Source organism: Oreochromis niloticus, linkage group LG9, assembly GCF_001858045.2.
Source record: "Oreochromis niloticus isolate F11D_XX linkage group LG9, O_niloticus_UMD_NMBU, whole genome shotgun sequence".
NCBI classification, from domain to species: Eukaryota; Metazoa; Chordata; class Actinopteri; order Cichliformes; family Cichlidae; genus Oreochromis; species Oreochromis niloticus.
In genome coordinates, this window is record NC_031974.2 from 4,091,739 (window position 1) to 4,104,674 (window position 12,936).

General features: G+C 39.8%; 2 protein-coding genes across 2 annotated transcripts; both read left to right on the forward strand.

The window, feature by feature from the left end:
• Positions 1-5,045: 5,045 nt before the first annotated feature.
• LOC106097626 (GTPase IMAP family member 7-like) lies at positions 5,046-6,191 on the forward strand. Its single transcript, XM_019352417.1, has 2 exons — positions 5,046-5,139; positions 5,599-6,191. Exons 1-2 carry the CDS (start codon positions 5,046-5,048, stop codon positions 6,189-6,191), a joined length of 687 nt encoding a protein of 228 aa, XP_019207962.1.
• A 1,162-nt stretch (positions 6,192-7,353) lies between these two features.
• On the forward strand, positions 7,354-8,242 carry LOC100695536 (GTPase IMAP family member 4-like). The gene is made up of 3 exons (XM_013268040.2): positions 7,354-7,400; positions 7,453-7,511; positions 7,605-8,242. Exons 1-3 carry the CDS (start codon positions 7,354-7,356, stop codon positions 8,240-8,242), a joined length of 744 nt encoding a protein of 247 aa, XP_013123494.1.
• Positions 8,243-12,936: the final 4,694 nt, after the last annotated feature.

Sequence of the window (12,936 nt, forward strand, 5' to 3'; positions counted from 1 at the left end):
AAATCGTTTGAGGAAACCGATTCACTTCAAATGATTTGAGTAATCAACCCAAAACAAAAAATTAACTGATTTAGTCAAGTAAACTTAAAAGTAAAATTGTCACAATTTACTATATTGAGTCATCGCTACCTAAAGTGTTTAAGTATTCAATATTTCAAAAATAATTTGTTTAAGTACAGTTAACTTAATACTAATAGAAAAAACTAAATTGTTTAAGTGGTGCTAATATTACAAAACTCACTTTTTTGCATAGTGTTTAATTAAAAGCGTCTTTTAATTAAATGTATTATTATTACTAAAACTTAATATGTCAAGGCAAACACACTCAAAACCAAAGACCACTAAAGTGTTTTTTGTTTTACTTTATTTATAACAAAACAAGACTTTTGTTTTCCTTTGAACAGTATTCCAATTTTTACACATGGCGCTTCTAAGAAGACATTTCTTTAAGAAACAAACACAATATTTCAGTTGTTCCTAGCCACTTTTTGACAAGAATTTATTTGTGGTCTCTGAGGTAGTTTTTTTTGAACAGTAAGTTTTTTGTTTTCACAATTGGACTTCCAATAAAACATTTTCTTTAAAACAATCCTTTTAAACAGATAAAACTGTGTATCACAAGTAAAGAACTTTGGTGCGACACTCTGGGTAACAAGTTTTAACAGTAAAACTTATTTTCACAAATATTTTAACTTGGAAAAATAAAAACTATGGAATAAGGAATGGCCCCAGCGAGACAATGAAATTAAAGGAATAGTTCACTGATTTTACATAATAAGATATGTTCTTACCTTAGCTTTGACGAGTTGATGTGTACCAGTCTTGTCTTTGTGCGTGCCCTCAGTCATGCAAATGGAGCAAAGCCTCTCCCATATATTCCAAATACCTCCACTTTTTGCTCCTTTTAGAAGCTACCGAGCTCCCCCACGTTTTCCCTATTTATGTAAAATTACATGATAAGTGACACTCTCCAAGTTTAGTTTAACTAAATTTAACGTGTGGATTTTCTAAGCCGATAAGAAGGGGTACTATATTACAAGGTGTAATAACACTGTAGGAGCACTTCTTCATCCCCCCAGTAACTCAGTCTATGCTCCAGAGTGCACTAGGGTTACTGCGCGCTTGTAATATAGTGCCCCTTTTTATCGGCTTAAAAAATCTATACGTTAAATTTAGTGAAACTAAACTTAGATAGTGTAACTTTTCATGTAATTTTACATAAATAGGGAAAACGTGGAGGAGCTCGGTAGCTTCTAAAAGGAGCAAAAAGTGGAGGTAGTTGGAATATATGGGAGAGCCTTTCTCTCGCACAAAGACAAGACAGGTATGCATCAACTCTTCAAAGCTAAGGTAAGAACATATCTCAGTATGTAAAATCAGTGAACTACTCCTTTAAGCCCTGGTTTTGCCATCCACTAAAAACAAAAAAAGACAATTACAAACACAATAATGACTTCCTGAACTTGAGAAAAAGCTGCTCAATGAAGAGTGAACATTCAATGTATCTATGCACACATTGAAAGCTCATTTTTTAGCCTTTGGAGTTTTGGAGGAGGATCGTTTCGTCCCAGATTCAGCATAATCTGCTGGATAAACAGGAATGTATTCTTCATGTACTTTGGGTACTCCAAGTGGAGTGCATAAGTCAGTCCAAACAGGAGACACATTGCCAAAGGAAGACTGCAGATGGAATCCATTACCACATTGCCCTCTAGAAGGATCCCCAGCTGGGAGGGGTTCAGTTCTTGCTCTGGACTTCCGTTTTCACCATTGAAGATGATTCCTATTGGGATTTCAAGGTCACCATCAGCAGCATTCTACAGAGGAGGGGAAAAAACTGTGAGTTAACCTGTTGGTGGAGAGTAACACAAGTATAAAAGGTCAAAGTATTGTATTTCTATAAATGCTCTTTATTATTTAAGTACAAGTTAATTGTTCAAATAAAAAAAAACAAAAAAAAAACAGGAAAATTTGGGGAATCTGTAAGGCTTATTGTCATTATACAACTGTATAATGAAGTTTGTCCTCTGCATTTGACCCATTCTTCAATGTTGATAAGGCAGCAACCCGTCAAGAGAATGGGTTTTTGTAGATTGGCTGCAGGAGCCTGTACAGCAGGTTGCGACCTAGGCTTAACCTGGAAGGAGGATTAACCTGTTGTGCATATTTTTGTAAGTTTTCTTTCATAAAGATGATGAGCTTCATCTAACACCGTCCACTGGTTCACTCTTCTACTCTGGTCCACTCCAGTTGTACATTCTCATTTCGCTCTCTGTAGAACATGTCTCACCCCATAGGCTGACCAGCAACAGCTTTTTCGGTTGCACTGCAAAGCCATTTAGACCTTTGTCCCCAGTCCCACCCAGTCCTTTTTTTTTTTCAGTTTTCTGAGTCATTAAAGGAATTGTGACAAATTGAAGGGCTTAAATGAAACTTAAAAGGCTGGAGGTGCCCGGCCGTGCTCTGGTCCTCCTCCTGTGACTCCGGCCCCGGGCTAACCCTGAACACGGTTTGGATGTGCTCACATCACACAATGGAACCGCGCGGTTTGGATGGACGAGGAAGATGCCATTACGCATGAGCAGGGGTTAAGGCTGTGAGGGTTACAGCCTTAAAACATTTATAATAAATACTTTTCACTACTTTGCGGATTTCACTTATTGCGGGTTGTTTTTGGGACGTAACCCCCGCAGTAAACGAGGGTTCACTGTAGATTGAATTAGCGTGCACATTTGCGTAATGTAACATGCAACTATTTTTGCTTAAAGTTGAAATACAAAGATTTAACTCACCAGTTTGCGTGGAGGTTTGAGGAAAAGTACTCCCTATGGACTGTAGACTGAAACAAACATGTCCAATCCCAGGCAAAACCACCAAAAACGACTTGTCTTAATTTTTTCTGACAAACAAGTCCAGACGTCTCTTCGGTTCCAGTGCCGGGAAAAATATGGGAGGGGCAACAAAAACTTAAAAATAGTGAAAGTGCTTTCAACTAAACATAATCAGTAAACATCAAATTTACTTTTATTATTTGAGTGTTGAGTTTAAAACTTATTCTCTTATAAATAATTGAACTTAAACTATTTATTAGAATAAACTTAAAATAGAAAGGACCATGTTAAATGTATTCATTTTAGTGCATCACATGCAAAACAATATAGGTTAAGTGCAAAAAGCTTCCACCAATGAGTTCTGTCTGACACAGTTATATGATTTTAGTTTTACAAAGAAAATTAATTACCATCAGTGATTATAGCTAAACCATTTGAATGCAAATAACTTTTGGGATTACAGTGTATAGCAATATTACCAATAGAGGACCCAATAGTTTGACTCACCAGAGAGCGAGACACCAAGAAATAGTCTATCCTGGAGTAGGTTGAGTGAGGATGCGAAAAAAAAGTATAGTCTCTTTCTTGAGGATGAAGAAGTCTCCATATATCTACCAGGCTCAGTTCCTCTGACATCACGTCCACCGCCGCATTTACTGGGTCCTTATTTAATCCAGTACGGGAGGATTTGTCCAACAATACATCCCTGACCCGGTTAAAATCTCCCCCAATTACAATATTTGTATTACCTATAGTCCGCACAATGTTACAGACTTCATGAAAAAACTGTGGCTGAGGAGAATTGGGAGCATATATGCTGACTAATGTCATTTTCCGCCCCTGTAAACATGCATCCAAAACCACCCATCTACCCTCCTGATCTGTATAATGCTTAAAAACCTGAAAATCCAGGTTTCTTCTGATCAATATGACCACCCCTCTTTTTCTAGCAGAAAATGCACTAAAATAAACTTGAGCCACCCAATCTCTTTTAAGTTTTAATGATTCCGCCTCATCAAGATGGGTCTCCTGAATCAGGGCTATGTCTGTCTTTTTCTGCTTCAGGTATGTAAGGATTTTCTTCCTTTTAATAACATTATGACAACCTGCTATATTCCACAACACTATTTTACATAACTCCATAACACCACACGAGCCAAGTTATTGTACAGATTTATCCAGAAGAAAATCCCATATACCCATATAACAAATCTTAAAGCCAGTTACATGAAACAACCCAGTGGTCCAAAAAATAGGTCTATACAGTACAATTGGCACCATAACATCAAAAAGAACAACAAAACAAAACCCAATTAAGAAAAAAGAAGAAAAAAAAAAGAAAACAAAAGAAGAAAGAGAGAGAGAAAAAAAACCCCCAAAATCGTTGGACCGTAGCACTCAAAATTCCCATAATGGCGTCCCCCTCACGCTCCCCCCCCCCTCCCCAGGGTCGGAAGGTGTAACGAAACCCCGATCCAGGAATAAACCACAGAAATAAACTGACCCTTAACTTAGAAATCCTCTTAGTCTACATCACCCGGAATGTTAGCCGAATCCAGGCCGCTCAGAAAGTGCTTAGCCTCTGCTGGGTTGGAAAACTGATGAAGCTGGTTATCCACTGTAAAAGTCATAACAGCCGGGAAGCGAAGGGAATAGACAATATTGCGCTGTTGCAGCAGACGACGTACCTCGTCAAACTTTCGGCGTTTTTCTTGTACCTCCTGCGCATAATCCTGGAAAAAACAGACTCTCATGCCTTTCCAAATGATCTGCTTCTTTTTTCTGGCGGCCGCCAGTACGGACATCTTAGCTTTATCCCGTAGGAAGCGAACTATGATGTGTCTCGGTCTGGAATCCGCAGCTGGCATCGGAGGTGCTGGCCCCACCCGATGAATTCTGTCTATTTCGTAGTAATCTCCCATCTCAATGTCCAGAGCCTCAGACAACAGATTCTTCGCACAGTCCTCCAGATTACGACCTTCGGTTCCTTCTTGAATACCCGATATTCTAATATTCTGGCGCCGTGAGAAACCCTCGAGCGCCGTTACTTTTTCCTGCAGCCGCTGGTTCTGTATCTTCAAGTTCTTACTTATTGAGCTAGCTTTAGCCTCTTCGTCCTCCAACCGAGAGATTCTTGTCTCCGTTTCGTCCACCCTCACACCTAGGCTATTCACAGCTTCCTTGAGAGACTCAATTCCACCTTTCACCGCCGTCATGTCTTGCGCTACCTGCTCAAGCAGAGATCTTATAGAAGTCAGCTCGGCCGCCACACCATCTTGGGAGGAGCACCTAGCATCCGCACCATCAGGTGCCTCCGCCATAGTAGTTAGCGAAGTAGCCTGAGTGTTGTGTGTTTTCCCTCGCGGCATAGTCGGGTCGTTACGTGTAAAGTAATGACTCTTCTGACTCCTTCCACAGAATTTGCCAGGGCAGACCCAAAGTAAGACAAATGACCGGCTCTAACTTATTTTTAACAAAATTTAGAGGGAGTGGAGAGCGCAACTCCAACCTATGCTGCCATCTTGGGCGGGCGTGATTTAATAAATTTTCTAATGAAAAGTGTCAGTTTGTGCTCATATTGTGTTGATGCATGGTCAATCATCCAGGCAAGGAAAGCCAAGAAGGTTCATTCTGTTCATCTGGCTATAGTGTTTCCAGTGACTGAAGAAGTCACTTGGATGAGTGAGGAAATGCTTCTCCCAGTGGTTTTCTCTCATATTATTTGAGGCTTTGGCAGGTTTAACATGACTTGTAAATTGTGTTTCAGGTCCTGATTTAAGGATTGTGATGATTGGAAAAACTGGTGTGGGCAAGAGTGCTTCTGGAAACACCATCCTGGGACGCAAGGATTTCCCATCTCGCCCTTCATCTGAGTCATTGACTGAGGACTGTGAAAAAAGTGTGACACAGTGGGGTAGCAGAGTAATAAGTGTTGTAGACACACCAGGGATCCTGGACACTTTAAAATCAGATGACTTCATCAAAAGAGAAATCATGAGATGTGTCCGCCTCTCCTGTCCCGGTCCTCATGTGTTCCTGTTGGTCATCCAAATCGGCCGATTCACAAGAGAAGAGAAAAACTCAGTGGAAGCCCTGCAGCAGCTGTTTGGCCCCGAGGCAAACAAGTACATGATTGTGCTCTTCAACCGTGGTGGTGATCTTGGAGGCATATCCATAGAGCAGTATGTACGTGACGCTGAACCAGGGCTTAAACGCATCATCGAAAGCTGTGGAAACAGGTACCACGTCTTTGACAACACCAGCAAAGACAGAACGCAGGTGGTGGAGCTGGTCAAGAAGATTGATGACATGATGGCAAGAAACGGGGCCACATGCTACACAGATGTCGTAAAGAGGTGAAGGCAGGATGCATGTTGGAGAAAATAATGATGAATTTGTTGGTCCATTGATGCAACATATCTGAATGTTTCTTTATATTCTTAGAAGAGAGTAACAAAACATAACTGATGTGTGACAGTTTCTGAGTGAAAATACAAAATAAATCTAAAAAGGTTTTTAGAAAAAAATACAGTATGGAAAAGCATGCAAGAAATACACAATTAAATAAATAAAATAGTATGTCGACTGTAAGAAATGCAATTACAAGTAGGCAATTAAAAAGTTTAAAGCTATGAGCTTACAATCAAAGAAAAAAAATTAAAATTACTTCTAAGAACAAAGCTGGTTCAATATTTTAATATTTAGGGTTTAACCTTTAATTCCTACTTTAAACCCCTGGACAGATAATCATGTAAAATAATAACATTACTCAGGTTCAAGGTCCAAATATTCAGGCAAATCGGATACTGTTTATCATTTCCTTCAACTCTGGAGCAATAAAAGCTGTGTAGCATCTGTAGATTGCTCGCTGTATTATATGGATGTTGTGGAATTACAGGGATTATTTTACATAACCATCATCTTATCATTGCATTTATTATCATTTCATCAAAGTGTTTATTGAAGCTGCTGGCATTATGTTATAATTTATATTATAGGGGTTATCATAATCAAATATTAACATGTTTATTACAGGTGCAGTTATAACTACTTTAAAATGATTGAGTTAAATATATATATATCATAACTCATATGCTGAGTATATTGTTACAGTAAAATAGTAGCTGAGCAAAGGCCTGAATGTATTCAGCTTCTTGTGGTATTTGAGTTTGCCTAGTTACAGGTGACAGAAGGATGTCCAGCCCATGGTGACCTCAAAGGCCTTAGATCATCACCATATTCTTAAGAGGATGCCAGAAAGAGGAACCTCTATGTTGCAGTTAATTCTTAAAATACATGAATGTTCTGTACATGCAAATTATTTGCTTGTAAACGCAAGAAGGGGCGTTACAATACCCTGATGTTATAAAAGCAATCTAGAGTGTATTTTGGGTAGAGATGTACAACTGCTTTGCAGTTTGCACCTCTCCACGCTGCGTGCATTCATTAAAATCAATTGTTTGAACGGCCTTTTCTGGACTATCATTGTTTTACTCTCATCCTCAATTTCGGACCCGTAACAATGTATATTGCCATTAATGCAATCGATAATGTGTCAGTAATGGACCTGTAAATGTGCATCTCACAGATGCTTTAACATTCATCTCTTTACCCTTTGCAGTGACAACAGTGAATATAAAACATGCCTTAATTTCCACCCCATAAGCAATAGCTTTACTGGTATGTATAATACATTTTCTCATGAAAAGTGTCAATATGTGCTCATATGCTCTGAGGCTTTTACAGGTTTAACACGAGTAAATTGTGTTTCAGGTCCTGATTTGAGGATTGTGATGATTGGACGATATGGTGTGGGCAAGAGTGCTGTTGGGAACACCATCCTGGGATATAAGCGTTTCAGATCTTGTCCTTTATCTGCATCAGTGACTGAGTTCTGTCAAAAAGCTTGGGTACAGTGGGGAAAGAGAATAGTTAGTGTTGTAGACACACCAGGGATCCTGGACACTTCAAAATCAGATGAGTTCATCAAAAGAGAAATTGTGAAATGTGTTGAAATCTCCTCTCCCGGTCCTCATGTGTTCCTGTTGGTCATCCAAATTGGCCGATTCACAAGAGAAGAGAAAAACTCAGTGGAAGCCCTGCAGGAGCTGTTTGGCCCCGAGGCAAACAAGTACATGATTGTGCTCTTCACCCGTGGTGGTGATCTTGGAGGCGTATCCATAGAGCAGTATGTACGTGAACACAGCGCAGATCTTCGCTGCATCATCCAAAGCTGTGGAAACAGGTTCCACGTCTTTGACAACACCAGCAGTGACAGAACGCAGGTGGTGGAGCTGGTCAAGAAGATTGATGGCATGATGGCAAGAAACGGGGCCACATGCTACACAAACACCCTGTTTATAGACAACATTCCATTGTCTAAAAGATTAGATTACTGTTGGATTACATGATCCAAAACAGAATTAATTTACTCTGAATATGTCTGTGAAGGTTCTCAGTCATCCAGGTCATCGTAGTCAAAGGAATTTGCAAAGAAAAGCGTCTGGACGTCCAGACGCTTTTCTTTGCAAATTCCTTTACTCTGAATATCACAGCTCCTGTACCCATACATGGAAACATGAAAACTGTGAAAAAAAGTCCCTGTATTTTAGTGATTGTCAGTCCCAGCTGTGTGGCACAATCAGTTATTAGGTTTAGAGACTAATTACATTGTCACACAAAGTGAAATTATCTTTTAAAAACTGTATTTTATATTTACTCTGGTTACCTTTGTAATATTAAAATGTGTTTGATCATTGAAACATGTAACAAATATGCAAAAAGAGAACACATTAGGGAAGCAAAAATGTTTTCACACCAGTGATTCAGTCAAGACAAGCAAGGCTTTGTCTAAAAATCTAAAATCTAAAAACAGATATAAAACATACTGAAGTAAAGCTATCTCTCTGCTTTCATCTCAGATAGGAATGTCAATAAAGCTCCTCAGCTCTCAGTTAATATATCTATCCAGCTTCTACATTGTGTTCACTGTCAGCTATTGTCGCACAATAATTTTGCTTTGGAGACAAAATGGAAAGTCATGAGATCTTTAACAAACTATGTTAATAATTTGATTGGACATTCGAGTGAGACTGCTCCTCATAACAAGTGTATAAGTATAATATGCCTTACCACACTACAGACTGTTTGTTGTCACTTTTAGGACACCTGAACGTCACCCTTGACAATCCCAGAATACTCTTCTTTCTTTTGTCACCTGCTCTCACCCATGCAATCTGAATCTTTCTTTTCTTGACCAGTCATTGTGGACACACCCCTGGCCACACCCTCAGGCCTAGATCTATGTTTATTCCATAAATGTTGCCAAGAAGAAATTTACAGCATTGAGAAAGTGACCACATCTTCAAAAAACTGAGGATGTGGTCCCTGCTATTGAAATGCAATCAGCTAGCCACTACTAATTATTGTGCTACATTAAATGCAGAATGATGAGAGGACAGCATCTGTCAGTGAGCATGATTTATATAAGAATTATACAATGACATACATTTTTTGCCCACTCGTCATCTCTGCATGTGGCCATCTTTAACCTATAAACACATCAGAGAACAGTTTCAGTTAAAAGAACAGAGTCAGTCAGGGTCAGGGCATCATATCACTTCTTTAGATATTTCACTGTAGCTCAACATTGTTTTCTTATGGATTATTCAGAACTGATTGTCCTTAAATCAATATCAGTAAATCAAAAGAAAAAGATTATGGGACGGACTTAGTAGTAGCCAAAGGCCCTAATGAAGAGGGAGGAAAAGAAACAGTACACATCAGCTTCACACGTGTGGTCGAAACAAACCCCTGAACAAACAAAATACCTGTCTTTCTTATTCTCATTTAAAATGTCTCGCTTTTAATAAATAATTATCTGAATCCTACAACCAAAGTTTTCATCTGATGTAAAATGTATAGAAGTCCATTACTGTTTAAAGGAACGATTAATTCATATTTATACCCTAGTAAGCTATAGTGCTTTTTCCTTTGGGAAGCTACCATCTGTGCAGTCTGCAATTCTGTTGATGAAAGATGTTGAATCGATTTAATTATTATAGAAAAATAATTGGTTTCTGTGCATTTGTTTTACACATACATTAAATTAAAGTCGATTACATCTATTAAGCATCATAAGGCGGAGGGTGGGGGGTGGTTCCCTATTTTTTTGGGTGGGAGTTGGCAACCCTATTAATTAGGTTGTTTAATATTTCAACTAAATACTGTTTAGAATACCAGAATAGGGAGGATGGTGTAGGTTTAAGTTTATTAGATTGATAGATATATACCAACAAGACGGTGCACATCACTGTCACAATAGCGTTTGTTTTCATTCAAAGGCTTTATGGCTTTTCGTATAGCTACCTGGTGGGCCGGACTCTAGTCAAAATGCTCAGGCTGATTATTTTTTCAAGGATTCAAGGAGCTTTATTTGTCATTCGCATCACATATTAACATGAGGTGGAACGAAATTATGTACACACGGTCCGGAGTGAAAAAAACAAACAAAAAATAATTAAGAAACAGAACTTTTTCCTTAAAGTTATAATAAATAGTTGGGTTTGTTTTTTGTTTTTTGTTTTTTAACAAACAGAAATGACAAGTAATAAGACAATACAATAAATAATAATATAACTAGAGTGCAACAACCTGAGTACCAGTATGGAGTATGGGTATGGAGTGTGGGTATAAATATAGGTGTAAATAAATATTTTAGCAGCAAAGGGCATGATGACCAGCATTGATAAAGTGACAGTGTCAGTAAGTGTCAGCAGTGATTAAGGTGCTACAACAACAGTTCTTGTCTATTATGCACTGAGAAGTCTCACAGCTTCTGGAATGAAGCTGTTTCTCAGTCTGCTGGTTTTGCATTTAATGCTCCTCAGCCTCCTTCCTGAGGGGAGCGGGACAAAGAGTGGGTGTGCTGGGTGAGTGGGGTCCTTCATGATACAGGTGGCCCTCTTCCTGCATCTGGAGGTGTATATGTCTGTGATGGTTGGGAGGCTGCCTCCGACAACTCTCTGTGCAGCCTTCACCACCCTCTGTAGAGCTTTCCTCTCTGCCACAGTGCAGTTTCTGTGCCACACGTTGATGCCAGACCATAGAACACTCTCCACCGCACATCTGTAGAAGGAGATGAGGACTGAGCTCTCCATTCCCGCATGCTTCACCCTCCTCAGGAAGTAGAGCCTCTGGTGAGCCTTCCTGATCAGGCTGGAAGTGTTGTTTTTCCAGGTGAGGTTGCTATCCAGGTACATATCCAGGTACTTGTAGCTGGGTACAACTTTGACTGCAGATCCTCCACCGTGCAGGGGTGTGTGTGTGTGTCTTCCCCTCCTGAAGTCCACAATCATCTCCTTACTCTTCTTCTCACTTAAGCAGAGATTGTTTTTCCTGCACCAGTCCTCCAAGTGTTACACCTCCTTCCTGTAGCCGGTCTCATCATTGTTTGTGATGCATCCAACCACAGATGTGTCGTCCGCAAACTTTACAATATCACAGCCTGGATGGTTGGGTGAGCAGTCATATGTAAGCAGCGTGAACAGGAGGGGACTTAGCACACAGCCCTGGGGGGAGCCAGTGCTGAGGACTATGGAAGATGAGGAGACGTTGTGGATCTTCACAGACTGCGGTCTGTTGGTCAGGAAGTCCAGGACACAGTTACAAAGAGAGGAGCTCAGTCCCCAAAACAGTAATTTGTCAACCAGTAGGGTTATGTTAGGGTCCTCAAAGTGGGCGTAGAACCGGTTGAGAGCCTCAGGCAGAGAAGGGTCCCTGGGGCATTGTGCATCTCTGGTTTTGTAGTCAGTGATGCACTTGATACCCCTCCACATACTGCGTGGGTCCTGGGAAGAAAGATGACCCTGAATCTTCCGTGCGTATGTGGCTTTGGCTCTCTTTACACCTGCAGTCAGTTCGAGTCCAGCCCTGCTTCTTATGTGTAGTTTTTACATGCTTACATATATACACGCAGTTATTGTACCCCCATTTAGAAAGATAGAGACATCAGAGTGATCTTCGGACGTGGCTTCTACAGTCAACACAGACGCTCTCACAAACAAATCCCGACGTCGGTTTTGAATAAATCTATTTTTTTAACTTTAAATGAAATTAATTAATTATTTTTTTAAAATTAAAGTTATGCATGCATTTTGTCCAATCCTAAATTGTGAGTCTACACAACAACCAAAATAACGTTTCAACGAGTTGGGTTCACTGTGAATAACCCTTCCTGTCTTGGAGGAGGGGTGTCTGAGCGTTGCTCAGGTGCTTCTGGTTCTAAGACAACAATTTTCATTTCGACCTGGGGCCCGTTCTTCGTACCTCGCTAAGTAAGTTAGCCGGATTTGAATGTTGACGATTTCGCGTGATCTTGGATCGTTCGGTTCTCCGAAGCTCATCTGGGACTTGCTGTCATAGCAACAGATCCGTAAGCGTAAACCTGCTCGGGAGCAGGTTTACTTTATGTAAACAGGATTAGATCGCGGCCACTCAGGTATGTCCGCTGCAGTTATATGAAAGCAAGAGCGATATTTCGCCACTGTTTTACCATAAATAAATATTAGCAATGTAACTAAAGATAATGCAGCATTTGATTCTTTTATTGATTTCATACAGATACATACAGGTCATTTCCGAAAAAAAGGGAAATGTACTATTAATCATCCTATTACATGTAGTAGATCATGTCAGATGTAATTCATATTTTAGAGTAGTAATAGTAAATTACTACGTGCAATCAAGATGAGAGACCACGACTATAAAAGCGAAGGTGGATTTGGGAAGTCTGTCGCAGCCATGTCCTGTCCGTTTGTACGCGAGCAAGGAAGGTGCAAGATTGATAAGGAGAGTTTACAGAATTTAGCGTATATTGCGGGATAGACAGGATCCTTCAGCTCAGCGCGACAGTGTGCTCATAGAGAGATATCGATTCTCCCGTGAGGGTATTATTTACTTTCTCTCTCTCTCTCTCTCTCTCTCTCCCTATATATATATATATATATATATATATATATATATATATATATATATATATATACTTACTGTACTGTATATACTTACTCCCGACTTACTGTGCATGCTTCAGTCACCCCTTGCATGG